At 39.9% G+C, this 19515-nt stretch overlaps 1 protein-coding gene across 5 annotated transcripts in view; it reads right to left on the reverse strand.

Annotated features, from left to right (window-relative positions):
- fbln2 (fibulin 2) overlaps nt 1–19515 on the reverse strand; it is a 222830-nt gene that overhangs the window by 155220 nt on the left and 48095 nt on the right. For 2 of the 5 annotated variants that reach the window (XM_062969964.1, XM_008115563.3), the window contains exon 2: nt 11399–11434. The exons of 2 other annotated variants lie outside the window; for them this stretch is intronic. In XM_062969964.1, coding sequence (XP_062826034.1) covers nt 11399–11417 — 19 coding nt within the window. In that variant the 5' untranslated portion in view covers nt 11418–11434. Of the gene's footprint in view, nt 1–4308; nt 4350–11398; nt 11435–19515 lie in introns of those variants that run through there. One more of the 5 variants, XM_062969965.1, reaches the window with a different exon arrangement.

Here is a 19515-nt window from a genome sequence, read left to right on the forward strand (position 1 = left end):
GGAAATAAAAATCTCCTTCAATCACCCTCTTTCTGTTTAAAAATGTTTCATACTGATGTTACCTAACATTTCTTTTGCTATTTGCAATGTGTAGAATGGTTGTTTGTAGAATAACGATGTGAACGTAGCAACGTTTGGCAATTATATGATGGAAAAAGTACCAAACATAGTGATATATGTTTTCTAGCATTGAACAATATTTTAATATGTTTTTAAAAGCTGAAAAACATGTCTCTTGATTGTTGGGAAAAACTGACAAAGCGAATCCCAGATTGATGCAAATCTTTACAGTTCAGCGAAAAATTCACACTTTTCTGAAAAGCATGCAGAAAATGTAATTTTCTGTGCCAAAGGTAAGGTAAAGGTTTCCCCTGACGTTAAGTCCAGTCATGACTGACTCTGGGGGTTGGTGCTCATCTCCATTCTAAGCCGAAGAGCCAGCATTGTCCATAGACATCTCCGAGGTCATGTGGCCGGCATGACTGCATGGAGCGCCGGTACCTTCCTGCCGGAGCGGTACCTATTGATCTACACACATTGGCATGTTTTTGAACTGCTAGGTTGGCTGGAGCTAACAGCGGCCGCTCACGCTGCTCCCAGGGTTTGAACCTGGGACCTTTCGGTCTCCAGCTCAGTGCTTTAACGCACTTCACCAAAACCCACACGCAAATTATTTCCATAAGTTCCAAACTGCAAATTCTCTTTGTGCTGAGTTTTTAAAGATTCTTTTTTTCAGAAGCAGCAACGAAAGAAGATTTCTTCCACATGATTTACAATTTACGTTAAATCTCATTGTGTGACTTAAACGTATGTCCAGTTTAATGTTATGATCCAAACTGGTAATAGAATACAAAAAGGGAGTCTGAATAGGAAGCCAGAAAGAATATGCAATGCAAATATATTTTAAGATCAGTTTTGAGGCAGGTTTTGAATTTAGTTAATTTTCTAGATAACATTTTTCTAAATTTCTTGGATGGACTAAATAAACAGGTATTTCCGTTTTTCTGAATATCAGGCTTAAGTGTGAACTTAGAACAGAAAAACAAATACTGTGATTTTTGTCTTTCAAATAAGACATTCAGCTTCTTGTTTCCTCCCCTAAGAATTCACATTCCAATTTCATATCTGGATCCTTGTCTCTCATGCTTTCAGATCAGAATGCTTACATCATTTTCTTCTGGGAGCTTCTAAAATCATGGAAAACCAACAGTATTCTTCAGCCACTAGAAATGTTATTTTTAAAGCTGATTCTTGAATAAATCACATATTCTCTTTCAGTGCTTAACCTGGTGATATATTTGAATGTTACTGCAAAATCTATGAATAGCCCGTTGTTTTACCAGGGCTGATTGAGGGAATATGCCTTTGGAAAGATCATACACCTATGTTATTCTCAGGAGACCCTTCCTTTTCCTCTCTCTTGTACCAGTATAATTAAACACATATTTTTCATTCAGAGAAAACCAAGTTTGCATTTTAAAAGGCTCCTTGAATCCATGTGCACATACTGTTATCATTAGTGCCTTTTGGATAGATTCTTTACCCTGAATTGTTCCTATTGATATCAGTGAAACCACTTGAGATACAAGTAATCCATCTTAGGTTTGGAAGTACCACAAAAGTGGAGTTGAGAAATATACATAAAAATAAAAATATGACATCTGGGTTCTAGACCTTTTTAGCAGTTTACCTATTTACTAATGCAACACAGAAATAACTAGAAATAAACAAACTTATTCAAACAAAAAGAGAAACTATAATTACATTGGGTAATTACATTGGTTGCACCAACACAGTAGAGTTAAAGCAGTTTGACACTACTTTAACTACTATGATTCAATGCTATGGACTCATGAGAGTTATAGTTTTACAAGATCTTAGCATTCTCTGCCAAAGAGTGTCTCACCAAACTACAGCTCCCATAATTGCATAGAATTGGGCCATGACCGTTTAAATGGTATTGCATTTATTCTGCCATGTAGATGCACCCATTACGACTTAACTTTTTAAAAATAACTGGCTGAGAACATGACTACTGAAGTTATACACTGTGAACAATGTTGAACCTACAAACAATTTTGAACTACAGTATTGGAATCCAGGGTCTTCCAACCATAGTAAGTTTTCAACTAAGGGTTCATCTATACTGACCACTTGGGTCAGTGTGCACTTGGATCAACTCCGCACACAGCATGGAGTAGATCTGGCTAAATCCTGACTCAGGATTTGGGCTTTCACTCGACTTTAGCACTATCAAGACCTAACTGGAACCAGTTGCAGCTATCTTTACTACTTCCAATTTCCAAGGATAAGGTGGTCCAAGCATGGCAGTCTTATCATCCCTCATCCTTGTGTCATGGCTGTCCCCAGATTCACCCCCCACCTGTCCTGCTCTTTGGTACTCTAGTGACATCACCTTGAGTGCCTATGCCGGGGAAGGGGGTGCCCACTAAGATCAGCCTGAACATCAAAGAGCAGGGCATGTGGGGTGTCATAGTTGGGGACAACCATTCAATGGGAGTGTGGGGGAGGGAGAGAGACCTAGGATGGCTGTCTAGCAATGCCAAACTGTGTTTCATATGGCAGATCAGTCAGAACTTCCTCCCCCTCCAAGGAGGTTGGGGTAGTCACTATCTGGCCACCGTGAGGGCCAAGTTTAGTATCCAGGATGCCAGGTGTTTTTATATGGCATTTAAAAAATAATTATAGCAGGATATAGCGATGGTCACCATCTGGAATGGTATGAAAAGGCCATAAGAAATCCATAGAGTATGAGCTAGTAGCCATGGTGGCTGTAATATTGCCTCCAGGATCAGTAGAAGTCTGATTCTGAAAAAGGCCAGTTGTCCCTGTTGCCCTCCATGTTTTGTTAATGGGCTTCCCACATGCACCAGACTGGCTGCTTTTGGAAATATGACACTGCGCTGATCCAACAGGGCTTTTAAATATTCTTATGAATGTGTTGATAAGAATGTTGTAGCATAAAGAAAAAAAGAAAAAGAAAAAAGAGCTTTAAGCATCTCTATAGCCCTTGAGCCCCCTGTGGTGCAACGGGTTAAACCACTGAGCTACTGAACTTGCTGTCTGAAAGGTCAGTGGTAAGAATCCAGGGAGCAGGGTGAGCTCCCACTGTTAGCCCCAGCTTCTGCCAACCTAGCAGTTTGAAAACATGCAAATGTGAGTAGATCAATAGGTACCACTCTGGGGGAAGGTAACAGCACTCCATACAATCATGCCGGTCACATGACCTTGGAGGCATCTACAGACAACACTGGCTCTTTGGCTTAGAAATGGAAATTGAGCACCAACCCCCAGAGTCGGGTATAACTAGACTTAATGTCAAGGGGAAACCTTTACCTTATAGACTTTGGACTAATCAAAGATGAATAATTAAATGCCAGTTCTCCCATGAAATACAATGAATCTCCTGCAGACAACTAGCATCATTTGTTTCAGCACTGCAATATGTTACTGCTATGCATTTAATGAAATACAGAATGCTTCAAAAAGATAGACCTGCTTTGAAATCGCTATATTTCTGTAATCATGAACTACCCATGAAAGAAACCTTTGATGAGGCATAGAGTTTCAAATGATTATTCTTAGATGACTCTCCCAGCACACAAATGGCCCCTAGCCTCAGTCATTCACAAAATGGTAACCCCACAAGATAAGGCCTAAATAGATATTTTCCATTTGTGGAGTTATTTTTAAGATTTGTTTCTGGCTCAAAATTGTTAATTAAGCTGGATAACTTAATAACGCATTAAACCATTCACAATTTCTTGAACAATTGTAACATGTTGTTATCATGAAATTTCATCCATAGTTTTGAAACACACTGAACTATCACATGTACACACAGGTGCTAATTGTTGGAGGTTGTGCAGTGAACTCTGACTGCACTAATCCGTTGTTGAATTTCTAGGTGTAAATAATGCAGGAAGCAGTCAGTGCTCAGTCAGTGACCCATAGTAAAGCTTAGCATAATTCACCATCATCCTTGATTCCCTGGAAATTCAAAGCCTTGCATTTGACAAATCATTGGACAAGGAAGGAAAGACTGCTTTAGGACACTCCCAGTCTTGTTCTGGTTGTTTAATCTGTTCAAAACACACTTCTTCTGGATTCCAACAACAACCTCAATAGCAAATTTGGATGAATATTAATATAAAAATATAAAAATAAATTCTCATTATTCTGTAATAACACCATGATGGATTAGAAGCTCATTAAAAGTCTTTGGATATATTTGCACATCATATGCTGAAAGAAATCAGCATACAGCCTGGGAAGTTATTCACTTACTTGGGGCTTCTAAGTTCATTATTCATCTTTGCATAGCTGAAACAGGGAAACAAATGATCTAGTTCAGCATATTTCCAGTTTTCATAATTACATATAAAACATACATGCAGTATTAAAATGCACAGCACACACATAAAGCTCTGTAGTAAAATAGCAACAGGCAGCCAACTGAACGTTCTCAATCCTTATTAATTATAGTATAAACAATGCTGCAATGCAAATGTACTCTGTAACTTAGTCTGTCAGATGTGTGGAACATAATAATAGCAAAGCAGTAACGATGGGCAAGGAATAATAACTAGACATAGAAGCCACCAAAACAAATTGCAATTTGATTTTCAATTAATCAAAATAATAAGTAAATTGAATATAATGGGAATTTACCTAATTTTAATGGATCATTAAAAATTAAGGTATACAATTTGCATATATACTGGACCGGACCAGATATAAGGGAGCATATTGGTAGAAAGCAAACAGGAGAGATGCAATAAGTGGACTTGTCAACAGAGGAACCTGTTGAAAATCCTTTTCTTTTTGGGCACTTCATATTCTGAAGTGTGCAACTAGTGTCCTTCCTCTGAAGGACATTAAAATCCAGCAGGGGCTTCTGTTAGAATAAGGACCTTATCACATGGATCTTGAGAAGTGTGGGGGACCATCTTTCTAGTAAAGGGAATTGTACTTTTTGATCCCCAATCATCCTGTTTCAAGTTCTGTATTCCCATCACATGTATTTCCCTCTTCAGTTTCCCCTCAGTTGTTGCCTGTGTTCAAACCATCACACAGAGAATCTTTTTCTCCTCCCTCTCTGTATTACTTTAAAAAAAATCAGGGAAACCGTGTGTGGAAGGGACAAGAGAGGGATGGAGGGAGGGAGGGAAAGGAAAGAAAAAAAGGAACGGGGGAGGGAGACAAGGAGGGAGAAAGAGGAAAGGGGAGGGGAGAGAGGAAGGGAGAGAAAGAAAGAAAGAAAGAAAGAAAGAAAGAAAGAAAGAAAGAAAGAAAGAAAGAAAGAAAGAAAGAAGAAAGAAAGGGGGTAAGGTAGGAAGAAAGGGAATGAGGGAGGAAGACAGGGAGGGTGGAATCAGTGTAATTATCAGGGTAGGACAAAAAAGTTGAATTCTTCAAATGTCGTATCTAATTCGTTTGTTTTGTCACTTTTGAACCGTGTTTCGAAGCGGGTTATCTCATGATCTCGAACCGTGACAGCCAATTTTTCGAATGGCTTCGTATGTTTTTCGGTGGGGCTCTTAAACCGGATTGTAAGCGTTTGCAAAGGGCGTCCTGGAGTGGTTGCTTGCTCTTGCTATGGGGCTCTTTAAACCAGTTTGCCAAAGTGTTGCAAGCGAATGGAAGCCTCGCTCACTCGTTCGTTTCCAAAGGCATCCTGGAGTGGTTGGTTGCTCTTGCTATGGGGTTCTTTAAAACTATATCCCAGGATCTGATCCCAGATTATCTGATTTAAACTGGATTATATGAGTCCTCACTGCCATATAATCTGGGATAAGGAGAAAAGTGATGGATCTGGACCAAGCTTGTCACACAGACCCAATATGGCCAGTTGTGGATCCTGGGGGAGTTTTGGGAGGGTTGACCCAAGACTTTTGGGAATTGTAGTTCACCCATACATTTTCTCATGGGAGCATTCATAAAAAACAAAAGACTGAGGTTTTAAGCCTCATAGGAAGAAACAGCGGCCCCTTGTTGGGACAGCATGGTGTGGTTTAGTGGTTTGAGAGTTGACTACGATTGTGGCTTCATTCCCCACTCAGCCATGGAAACCCACTGGGTGAGCTTGGGCAAGTCACACACTCTCAGCCCCAGAAAACCCAATGAAACAGTTTCAAACCAGAAACAGATTTCCTTATTCAGAGGCAGCTGGCCATATGTCAGGAGTGATTTGATGGTGTACTATGATTTCTGTTCCTGTGTGATAAATGTCATTTCCTAATTGGTTCTGTCATAGAAACATGGCAAAAATTTATGACACTGCCTGAACTATGTCTTTGTACAAGGGACATGGTGCTATAATAGCACATTATGGTTTCCTGGGACACTGTCCACCAATTTAACAAAGTTTCAGCCACAAAAACAAAGTTTCTCAAGCATAACAATGACTTTCAAAGTAAAGACAACCCAATGAAACAGGAAATAAGACTTTCAAACCAGGAACAGATTTCTGCAATTATAAAAAAATGGTTTATTATAAAAGCTACGAAAATTCGCCAAAAATCATAGGATAAGGGAAACGTTCTGAATTTTGGTGAGCTAGCGTTAAATGTGTTCTAGCAATGTACCACGTTTGAAGAGGGTAGCTCAAAAAATGATGGCGAGAGAGTCCTGTAAATTCCCCCGGTGCTGTTTTTGGCCACTGCGCATGCACGTCCGCCATTAATGAATTAATTTAGAATATTCTGAATATTCGTAAGTTTCAAAACTTTTTGGGGCCAAATTTCAGAAGTAGTTTCAGAAATGAAGCACCAGTGCCCCCTACTTTAGAAGCGAGTTTAGAACCATTTTTTTTTAATGGATCACTCATGCCTAGTAATTATAACCATTTTGCAACAATCCCCTTTTGCAGGCCTGTGCTCCCCTTCATTAGACCACTGTAATTATAAACCACTTTGCCATCTCCTCCTGCTAGGCTTTCCTTCCCTCCATTACACCAGTGATATGTTAATGTCAGAACCCTGGCAGCAGAGCACCAATAACCGTACACAGAGGCCAGTCTCTATCTAATATCTTTATTAAAGAAATATATAAAATCAATAAAAACAAGTGAAGAATATAGTTCAGAAGCAGACCTTTCAAATGAGGTCAAATATAGTCCAAAAATGTATTGTCCAATAAATGATATTAGAGTTCAAAGTTTTAATCCACTTGACCGAAACACACACTTTGCCAAGCAATAGTGTGGGGAAATAGCAGAGTCTTAGAGTCCAATGAAGCTTGACAACAAGGCTGGAAATAAACTTGATTCTTGACTAGATCCGTGACTGCCGAGACAAGGCAAAACATGAAGCATGAAGCAGGGTTCGTGGTAAAACCGCGAGGCAGGGCAAGGCTTGAAGCTTGATCCGGGAAGCAAGGAACTGGGATTACGAAGTCCACACACGGTCTCACTCCTGAAGCTGATCAATTGACTCCGCAAAGAATCCCTCTCGCCAAACACCTATATTGGGTCTCGTTTTCCCGCCAACAGAACTCTTTCCCTAGAGAACGAGAAGCGAAACCCAACTCTGTCCAGATGTGTGACTCTGTCCAGATGGAGCGCCGGTACCTTCCTGCCGGAGCGGTACCTATTGATCTACACACATTGGCATGTTTTTGAACTGCTAGGTTGGCTGGAGCTAACAGCGGCCGCTCACGCTGCTCCCAGGGTTTGAACCTGGGACCTTTCGGTCTCCAGCTCAGTGCTTTAACGCACTTCACCAAAACCCACACGCAAATTATTTCCATAAGTTCCAAACTGCAAATTCTCTTTGTGCTGAGTTTTTAAAGATTCTTTTTTTCAGAAGCAGCAACGAAAGAAGATTTCTTCCACATGATTTACAATTTACGTTAAATCTCATTGTGTGACTTAAACGTATGTCCAGTTTAATGTTATGATCCAAACTGGTAATAGAATACAAAAAGGGAGTCTGAATAGGAAGCCAGAAAGAATATGCAATGCAAATATATTTTAAGATCAGTTTTGAGGCAGGTTTTGAATTTAGTTAATTTTCTAGATAACATTTTTCTAAATTTCTTGGATGGACTAAATAAACAGGTATTTCCGTTTTTCTGAATATCAGGCTTAAGTGTGAACTTAGAACAGAAAAACAAATACTGTGATTTTTGTCTTTCAAATAAGACATTCAGCTTCTTGTTTCCTCCCCTAAGAATTCACATTCCAATTTCATATCTGGATCCTTGTCTCTCATGCTTTCAGATCAGAATGCTTACATCATTTTCTTCTGGGAGCTTCTAAAATCATGGAAAACCAACAGTATTCTTCAGCCACTAGAAATGTTATTTTTAAAGCTGATTCTTGAATAAATCACATATTCTCTTTCAGTGCTTAACCTGGTGATATATTTGAATGTTACTGCAAAATCTATGAATAGCCCGTTGTTTTACCAGGGCTGATTGAGGGAATATGCCTTTGGAAAGATCATACACCTATGTTATTCTCAGGAGACCCTTCCTTTTCCTCTCTCTTGTACCAGTATAATTAAACACATATTTTTCATTCAGAGAAAACCAAGTTTGCATTTTAAAAGGCTCCTTGAATCCATGTGCACATACTGTTATCATTAGTGCCTTTTGGATAGATTCTTTACCCTGAATTGTTCCTATTGATATCAGTGAAACCACTTGAGATACAAGTAATCCATCTTAGGTTTGGAAGTACCACAAAAGTGGAGTTGAGAAATATACATAAAAATAAAAATATGACATCTGGGTTCTAGACCTTTTTAGCAGTTTACCTATTTACTAATGCAACACAGAAATAACTAGAAATAAACAAACTTATTCAAACAAAAAGAGAAACTATAATTACATTGGGTAATTACATTGGTTGCACCAACACAGTAGAGTTAAAGCAGTTTGACACTACTTTAACTACTATGATTCAATGCTATGGACTCATGAGAGTTATAGTTTTACAAGATCTTAGCATTCTCTGCCAAAGAGTGTCTCACCAAACTACAGCTCCCATAATTGCATAGAATTGGGCCATGACCGTTTAAATGGTATTGCATTTATTCTGCCATGTAGATGCACCCATTACGACTTAACTTTTTAAAAATAACTGGCTGAGAACATGACTACTGAAGTTATACACTGTGAACAATGTTGAACCTACAAACAATTTTGAACTACAGTATTGGAATCCAGGGTCTTCCAACCATAGTAAGTTTTCAACTAAGGGTTCATCTATACTGACCACTTGGGTCAGTGTGCACTTGGATCAACTCCGCACACAGCATGGAGTAGATCTGGCTAAATCCTGACTCAGGATTTGGGCTTTCACTCGACTTTAGCACTATCAAGACCTAACTGGAACCAGTTGCAGCTATCTTTACTACTTCCAATTTCCAAGGATAAGGTGGTCCAAGCATGGCAGTCTTATCATCCCTCATCCTTGTGTCATGGCTGTCCCCAGATTCACCCCCCACCTGTCCTGCTCTTTGGTACTCTAGTGACATCACCTTGAGTGCCTATGCCGGGGAAGGGGGTGCCCACTAAGATCAGCCTGAACATCAAAGAGCAGGGCATGTGGGGTGTCATAGTTGGGGACAACCATTCAATGGGAGTGTGGGGGAGGGAGAGAGACCTAGGATGGCTGTCTAGCAATGCCAAACTGTGTTTCATATGGCAGATCAGTCAGAACTTCCTCCCCCTCCAAGGAGGTTGGGGTAGTCACTATCTGGCCACCGTGAGGGCCAAGTTTAGTATCCAGGATGCCAGGTGTTTTTATATGGCATTTAAAAAATAATTATAGCAGGATATAGCGATGGTCACCATCTGGAATGGTATGAAAAGGCCATAAGAAATCCATAGAGTATGAGCTAGTAGCCATGGTGGCTGTAATATTGCCTCCAGGATCAGTAGAAGTCTGATTCTGAAAAAGGCCAGTTGTCCCTGTTGCCCTCCATGTTTTGTTAATGGGCTTCCCACATGCACCAGACTGGCTGCTTTTGGAAATATGACACTGCGCTGATCCAACAGGGCTTTTAAATATTCTTATGAATGTGTTGATAAGAATGTTGTAGCATAAAGAAAAAAAGAAAAAGAAAAAAGAGCTTTAAGCATCTCTATAGCCCTTGAGCCCCCTGTGGTGCAACGGGTTAAACCACTGAGCTACTGAACTTGCTGTCTGAAAGGTCAGTGGTAAGAATCCAGGGAGCAGGGTGAGCTCCCACTGTTAGCCCCAGCTTCTGCCAACCTAGCAGTTTGAAAACATGCAAATGTGAGTAGATCAATAGGTACCACTCTGGGGGAAGGTAACAGCACTCCATACAATCATGCCGGTCACATGACCTTGGAGGCATCTACAGACAACACTGGCTCTTTGGCTTAGAAATGGAAATTGAGCACCAACCCCCAGAGTCGGGTATAACTAGACTTAATGTCAAGGGGAAACCTTTACCTTATAGACTTTGGACTAATCAAAGATGAATAATTAAATGCCAGTTCTCCCATGAAATACAATGAATCTCCTGCAGACAACTAGCATCATTTGTTTCAGCACTGCAATATGTTACTGCTATGCATTTAATGAAATACAGAATGCTTCAAAAAGATAGACCTGCTTTGAAATCGCTATATTTCTGTAATCATGAACTACCCATGAAAGAAACCTTTGATGAGGCATAGAGTTTCAAATGATTATTCTTAGATGACTCTCCCAGCACACAAATGGCCCCTAGCCTCAGTCATTCACAAAATGGTAACCCCACAAGATAAGGCCTAAATAGATATTTTCCATTTGTGGAGTTATTTTTAAGATTTGTTTCTGGCTCAAAATTGTTAATTAAGCTGGATAACTTAATAACGCATTAAACCATTCACAATTTCTTGAACAATTGTAACATGTTGTTATCATGAAATTTCATCCATAGTTTTGAAACACACTGAACTATCACATGTACACACAGGTGCTAATTGTTGGAGGTTGTGCAGTGAACTCTGACTGCACTAATCCGTTGTTGAATTTCTAGGTGTAAATAATGCAGGAAGCAGTCAGTGCTCAGTCAGTGACCCATAGTAAAGCTTAGCATAATTCACCATCATCCTTGATTCCCTGGAAATTCAAAGCCTTGCATTTGACAAATCATTGGACAAGGAAGGAAAGACTGCTTTAGGACACTCCCAGTCTTGTTCTGGTTGTTTAATCTGTTCAAAACACACTTCTTCTGGATTCCAACAACAACCTCAATAGCAAATTTGGATGAATATTAATATAAAAATATAAAAATAAATTCTCATTATTCTGTAATAACACCATGATGGATTAGAAGCTCATTAAAAGTCTTTGGATATATTTGCACATCATATGCTGAAAGAAATCAGCATACAGCCTGGGAAGTTATTCACTTACTTGGGGCTTCTAAGTTCATTATTCATCTTTGCATAGCTGAAACAGGGAAACAAATGATCTAGTTCAGCATATTTCCAGTTTTCATAATTACATATAAAACATACATGCAGTATTAAAATGCACAGCACACACATAAAGCTCTGTAGTAAAATAGCAACAGGCAGCCAACTGAACGTTCTCAATCCTTATTAATTATAGTATAAACAATGCTGCAATGCAAATGTACTCTGTAACTTAGTCTGTCAGATGTGTGGAACATAATAATAGCAAAGCAGTAACGATGGGCAAGGAATAATAACTAGACATAGAAGCCACCAAAACAAATTGCAATTTGATTTTCAATTAATCAAAATAATAAGTAAATTGAATATAATGGGAATTTACCTAATTTTAATGGATCATTAAAAATTAAGGTATACAATTTGCATATATACTGGACCGGACCAGATATAAGGGAGCATATTGGTAGAAAGCAAACAGGAGAGATGCAATAAGTGGACTTGTCAACAGAGGAACCTGTTGAAAATCCTTTTCTTTTTGGGCACTTCATATTCTGAAGTGTGCAACTAGTGTCCTTCCTCTGAAGGACATTAAAATCCAGCAGGGGCTTCTGTTAGAATAAGGACCTTATCACATGGATCTTGAGAAGTGTGGGGGACCATCTTTCTAGTAAAGGGAATTGTACTTTTTGATCCCCAATCATCCTGTTTCAAGTTCTGTATTCCCATCACATGTATTTCCCTCTTCAGTTTCCCCTCAGTTGTTGCCTGTGTTCAAACCATCACACAGAGAATCTTTTTCTCCTCCCTCTCTGTATTACTTTAAAAAAAATCAGGGAAACCGTGTGTGGAAGGGACAAGAGAGGGATGGAGGGAGGGAGGGAAAGGAAAGAAAAAAAGGAACGGGGGAGGGAGACAAGGAGGGAGAAAGAGGAAAGGGGAGGGGAGAGAGGAAGGGAGAGAAAGAAAGAAAGAAAGAAAGAAAGAAAGAAAGAAAGAAAGAAAGAAAGAAAGAAAGAAAGAAAGAAGAAAGAAAGGGGGTAAGGTAGGAAGAAAGGGAATGAGGGAGGAAGACAGGGAGGGTGGAATCAGTGTAATTATCAGGGTAGGACAAAAAAGTTGAATTCTTCAAATGTCGTATCTAATTCGTTTGTTTTGTCACTTTTGAACCGTGTTTCGAAGCGGGTTATCTCATGATCTCGAACCGTGACAGCCAATTTTTCGAATGGCTTCGTATGTTTTTCGGTGGGGCTCTTAAACCGGATTGTAAGCGTTTGCAAAGGGCGTCCTGGAGTGGTTGCTTGCTCTTGCTATGGGGCTCTTTAAACCAGTTTGCCAAAGTGTTGCAAGCGAATGGAAGCCTCGCTCACTCGTTCGTTTCCAAAGGCATCCTGGAGTGGTTGGTTGCTCTTGCTATGGGGTTCTTTAAAACTATATCCCAGGATCTGATCCCAGATTATCTGATTTAAACTGGATTATATGAGTCCTCACTGCCATATAATCTGGGATAAGGAGAAAAGTGATGGATCTGGACCAAGCTTGTCACACAGACCCAATATGGCCAGTTGTGGATCCTGGGGGAGTTTTGGGAGGGTTGACCCAAGACTTTTGGGAATTGTAGTTCACCCATACATTTTCTCATGGGAGCATTCATAAAAAACAAAAGACTGAGGTTTTAAGCCTCATAGGAAGAAACAGCGGCCCCTTGTTGGGACAGCATGGTGTGGTTTAGTGGTTTGAGAGTTGACTACGATTGTGGCTTCATTCCCCACTCAGCCATGGAAACCCACTGGGTGAGCTTGGGCAAGTCACACACTCTCAGCCCCAGAAAACCCAATGAAACAGTTTCAAACCAGAAACAGATTTCCTTATTCAGAGGCAGCTGGCCATATGTCAGGAGTGATTTGATGGTGTACTATGATTTCTGTTCCTGTGTGATAAATGTCATTTCCTAATTGGTTCTGTCATAGAAACATGGCAAAAATTTATGACACTGCCTGAACTATGTCTTTGTACAAGGGACATGGTGCTATAATAGCACATTATGGTTTCCTGGGACACTGTCCACCAATTTAACAAAGTTTCAGCCACAAAAACAAAGTTTCTCAAGCATAACAATGACTTTCAAAGTAAAGACAACCCAATGAAACAGGAAATAAGACTTTCAAACCAGGAACAGATTTCTGCAATTATAAAAAAATGGTTTATTATAAAAGCTACGAAAATTCGCCAAAAATCATAGGATAAGGGAAACGTTCTGAATTTTGGTGAGCTAGCGTTAAATGTGTTCTAGCAATGTACCACGTTTGAAGAGGGTAGCTCAAAAAATGATGGCGAGAGAGTCCTGTAAATTCCCCCGGTGCTGTTTTTGGCCACTGCGCATGCACGTCCGCCATTAATGAATTAATTTAGAATATTCTGAATATTCGTAAGTTTCAAAACTTTTTGGGGCCAAATTTCAGAAGTAGTTTCAGAAATGAAGCACCAGTGCCCCCTACTTTAGAAGCGAGTTTAGAACCATTTTTTTTTAATGGATCACTCATGCCTAGTAATTATAACCATTTTGCAACAATCCCCTTTTGCAGGCCTGTGCTCCCCTTCATTAGACCACTGTAATTATAAACCACTTTGCCATCTCCTCCTGCTAGGCTTTCCTTCCCTCCATTACACCAGTGATATGTTAATGTCAGAACCCTGGCAGCAGAGCACCAATAACCGTACACAGAGGCCAGTCTCTATCTAATATCTTTATTAAAGAAATATATAAAATCAATAAAAACAAGTGAAGAATATAGTTCAGAAGCAGACCTTTCAAATGAGGTCAAATATAGTCCAAAAATGTATTGTCCAATAAATGATATTAGAGTTCAAAGTTTTAATCCACTTGACCGAAACACACACTTTGCCAAGCAATAGTGTGGGGAAATAGCAGAGTCTTAGAGTCCAATGAAGCTTGACAACAAGGCTGGAAATAAACTTGATTCTTGACTAGATCCGTGACTGCCGAGACAAGGCAAAACATGAAGCATGAAGCAGGGTTCGTGGTAAAACCGCGAGGCAGGGCAAGGCTTGAAGCTTGATCCGGGAAGCAAGGAACTGGGATTACGAAGTCCACACACGGTCTCACTCCTGAAGCTGATCAATTGACTCCGCAAAGAATCCCTCTCGCCAAACACCTATATTGGGTCTCGTTTTCCCGCCAACAGAACTCTTTCCCTAGAGAACGAGAAGCGAAACCCAACTCTGTCCAGATGTGTGACTCCTTAGAATTTCCCAAGGGAAGCAGGCCTAATCAGCTTGATTTTTGGCAGCGATGCGTAAACTCCTCCGTTGGGCTTCTCTGACTCCCCTTTCTCTAGAATAAGATTCTTTTCTGGGAAACGGAGGGGAGTTCTGCCCAAGGCCTGTTTGGCTGAATTCTTGAGGGCAAACATCAGCATCCTGCAGGTGAAGGGACTCCGGCTCTTGCTGAACCGGCGAAAACCCCATGTTTTCCTCTTCGTCTGCCACAATAGTACTAGGAGCAGGACTACAAGGCCCATGAGTCCTCACAGTTAAAAAGCTAAGAAGAACACAATTTCAAGCCTAGATTACTATTAAGGAGAAAAAGCAGTGACTGTAAAATGGTGAGGAATGCCCATTCCTCCACATGACTGAAATGATTTGAAAAAGCAAATCTGTCAGATTCCATCACATGTGTTTTTTGGCAATAGCACCCCAGAGAAACGATTAGGGTTAGGCGCTTACCAGGGTCTGAACTCCCTCTTTTCAGCACACTTCATTTCCATTTCAAGGACGAAGAGTAACAGATGACGGCAAGAAGTAGCCAAATGTCATCTGATAGACTCTGTGCCTCTTTGTCCTTGAAATGGAGATGAAGTGCCCTAGGATGGGGAAAATTCTCTGTGCGATGAAGTCCTAAGAGGAGGAGGTGAGTTTCATTGATATCACTGTTTCAACATGGGGTAAAGGTTTGAATATTGGGTTCTATGAGACCACAGTTTGCATCCCCAGTTATAGAAGCCTAGTGGGTGATCTTCCACAAGTCACACTTTCTCAGCTTCAGAATCAATCATGCCAACAAAACCCTGTAATAGGATTGCCATAAGTCAGAAATTACATGACAGTAATAACATCAGCAATCCTGTATCTACCCAGAATCCTTTCAAAAATGTGCTCCAAGTGATTATGTGGATCTGTGTTTGAAGTGAGAAGCTTGGGTATGCAGACATGCTTCTTTGTTACTGAAGCACTTTTGGACATGGCCACCATCAGTGATGCCACAAAAGACCATATTCACTTGATTCAGAGCAGAATCTTGTTCAGCTTGAAATAGTCACCCAAATCATCAGGGAAAAATTATTCATACCACTCCATTGTCTTATGTGTTTCAGGTTGCAAACTAAATGCCTTTTTTCTATCCCTGGTACCTTGAATGTTGGGATGACAGGGTACCAGGTGGCAGAGACCTTCCCATAAATCGTTTCTCTGGGGCAGCCATGTCCTTTTGAACTCTGCATATTCACGAACTCCTTGCCCCAGAAGTGCTGTTGCCAATGGACAGGTAGGTGGGCTGATAAGGAGGATCGAACCATTATCACAGTATTGCCATTAGGACCATAACAGGGTCCATATTTTAGATCTGGGCTCCAAAAAGGCTAAACTAGTTTCCAATTTTATTTTATTTTTTTAAAAAAACATTAGTGCATCTTGACAAACTTAATTCACCCCAAGTAATGATCAAGGAGTTGGTCACACATCAAAAATAAAGTGACTATCTCTGAACTAACGAGCGAAAAAGTAATTAGATAATGTAATTTCTGTTTCCCCCCTACTGTGGATGCATCAACTGGATTTCTTCTCTTTCTTCTTTCTTTAAAGTGAGACTAGGTCCCTGCATCTTTCTGTTTGATGACTTATTCATATATTTATTTTTGGCATAGCCATTCAATGTATTTCTCTGAGTGGTTTATAAAATTAAAATAATAGAACACTGAAACCTAAACATCCAACAGATTAAAACCATGGCATGTTACTAACTAAACAGGAAAAAAAACCAGAAATACTAAAACAAGAGCCACAGGAGAAAATTAAACACGGGTGGTGTTAAAACATCTTGGCCTAAACCCAACACTGTGCTTCTCCTCCCCCAAACCAAAACTCTTCCCTAGAAAGCTTTCCAGTCTTCTAGACCAAGTTTTCAGGATACATGAGGGCAGGTGTTGCACCCCAAGGCAGCGCGAGTACCCGAAAACCAGACCGGCGCCAATATAACACACAAGCCATTTATTGAAGCAGAATTTATATATATCTATGCACATTTAAGGTGGAAAGTCAGAGTAGGAAATAGTCCATAATATATAGTCTATTGCATTTCAGAAAGAGTTTATCAATGTCCAATTTGTAATCCACAAGTGAAGCTCAATGGCTTCCTTTAGAAATCAAAGTTTGTCCATGAAGCAATAGCGGAAACAAAGCACTGCAAATCCGCTTGAAAAGTCCTGTAGCAAAGTCAAAGAAGCAAGATAAACAAAGCGAAGTCAATCTCGATTCAGGAACAAGGAAGTCACAGTAAGAAGGCAAGGTCTACTCGGGAGTCGCGGCTCGGCACAGCTCTCCTGGAACTGGAAACTTGGCACGGATTCAGAAGACAAGGCAAGGAGCTGGAAACTGGAACCTCTTCCGAGGAAAGGCAGAGTTGACACCTCAACAAGAATACAGTGAGGGGCACTTTTAAGGAATCCCAAACCTGTAAGATTAAGGAGTACCGGACCCCCAAAAACTTCCCTTGGGAAAGTTAGCCATCCGACTTGTGACCTTCTCACTCCCTCTTTCTTGCTTCTATCTCTAGTAACAAATTCCTTCCAATTAAACATCTCATCTTTACCCAGGTCAACACCATCTGGTGTGAGTAATGATGAAGAGACTTTAGAATGTCTGCCAATTAGTGGTTCTTCTGAAATCACCATATCAGACATTTGCAAGGTCATGGGGCCTCGGCTTGAAGCAGAAGTGTCTGCAAAATCCTCAGCCTCATCTCCAACTCCATCTCTTGATGGAATACAGGCCATGATGGCTGATCTACAACAGCAGGTGAAGACCAACCTGTTGTTGTTGTGTGCCTTCAAACTGTTACAAACCCATGGCAACACTAAAGCAAAAATATTAGGGAGTTTTCTGGGGCTTATTTGCATTTGACCCCAGTGGGGTTTCCACAGCTGAGTGAGGAATTGAACCCTAGTCTCCAGTCACTCTCTAACACTCAAACTAGGCAGATACGCAATAAATAATTGATTCAAATAAATGCACAGAAGATTGCAGAGAGGAGGGTCTCACACATTCACACCATAACAGTCATATCTTACATTAGAAGCACCCTTTTGGATCCGGCCCCTTAAAAACAAACATGTAAAAATATCTATTGATGTCTGCTGAACTTCACATTGGGTACGAATCACTGAGAAGAAAACTGATGGTGACAGAGCACTTTAGATCAAGCCCTGATGTCCGTACGTCTTCCACTATAAGTCACTCTTTGTTAGTCTTCCATGAATTTCCAAGTGGTTTCAAATGCTATTCTAAAATCACATATAACATTTGAGTGATGCTGACCTCCAAAGGAATTGTGGCCTGCTAATTAATCTTTCTTTAAGTGTTCATCTCATATTTATTGTGCTGAATAAATTATCAGTCAAAGTTGTCTAGACAGCCCCCGTTCCATGATAAACAGTAAAGTCCTACGGCAATGTACAGTAACATGTTGATTGCACTATATGTTTGCTTTCTCCACATCAATCTCCAGCATGTTTTGATTGCAGCTGTTTTCATTACTTTCAACACTTTTTTGGACAGCATGAGACTGATCACCGAAGATAAAGCTGGACTTCTGTTAATGTGTTTATGCTTTAATCTTCAAAGCACTCATGCACCAAGAATTTGGTTCTCCTGAGAGTACGTTGCCACTCATACCTCCCCGACTGATTTAGGCAAATGTACATTGAGAATTTAATGTCCCCTTTCCTTTCTTTCTTGTGATTCACAAAGAGTAAAACCTGCTGCTTTTCAAATAACATGGTTTGGATTAATTTAGATGTGTTAACAAACTGATTTCTATAACTCGTTGTACACATATCTATTATTCTTTCTTAGATATCAGAGAGTACAAAGCAAGCAATCAGCTACTCTGCATGTGTCCAAATAGATGAAGCTTCTTAAAAGATATGAAATCTCAAAAACCTGAGCTCTTATTCTTTTAAGGAGTACATTTGGATTAGTAGTGGTTCAAGCCTATGGTTGCAGGGGCAGTGACATTCTTCACAGTGTCTCTTAGCTCAAGGCTAAACATTATTGTTTTAATGCATGACAAAGTGCAACCCTTGTTTGAAATACACTAAATTCAACAACTATATGTTGGTGAGGAGGGGAGTTTCTATGAAAGAAAACCCAAACATGTTGAAAAAGAAAATCTGTGCTGCTTGATTTTCTCCTTGAATAGAAGCAAAATCCTTGAAACTGATGTCTGAATCTATCATTCTGCTAATGAGTCTACTGTAACCACAGATGCAAACCTTCAATCGAAACAGCTTGTACAGAATCCTGCCATAAAAGATAATGGAATTAATTTGCTTCAATAGAATATGGAAAGCCACATATTTATGCTTAATGCTAAACATTTTCATTCAAAAAAACAATATCACCAGCTGTAGAAATTTTTCCAACAAATTTTCCTATGTGTCCTGTTTATTTTTCTGTGAACTGCTAGGGTTGCCAGATGCTCCCTATTATAAGAAATGCACCTTATTTGGGAGTCAAAAAGTATGTCACTTATAAGATTAGCAGAAGTTCCATATTCTAACGGATGTCCGCATTTGTGTGTTGGAAAGCTTTTCTTTTTACATAGACTGAACAAGATGTCTCCCCCCCCCCCCCCGTCCCCCAATCCCATATTTTGGGGTATGGATCCTTCATAGGGGTGGAAAAATGTGCGTAATGGAATTTATGAATGTGGACCATGTATTTATTTTACTGAGGAACATACAACAAAGTTAAATTAAATCAATATTGCATTTGATGTTTAAGGAGAACACAAAAGTGCTAATAACACTTCTTGATTTTCAA

This window comes from Anolis carolinensis, chromosome 2 (genome assembly GCF_035594765.1).
Source record: "Anolis carolinensis isolate JA03-04 chromosome 2, rAnoCar3.1.pri, whole genome shotgun sequence".
In the NCBI taxonomy this organism is placed as follows: Eukaryota; Metazoa; Chordata; class Lepidosauria; order Squamata; family Dactyloidae; genus Anolis; species Anolis carolinensis.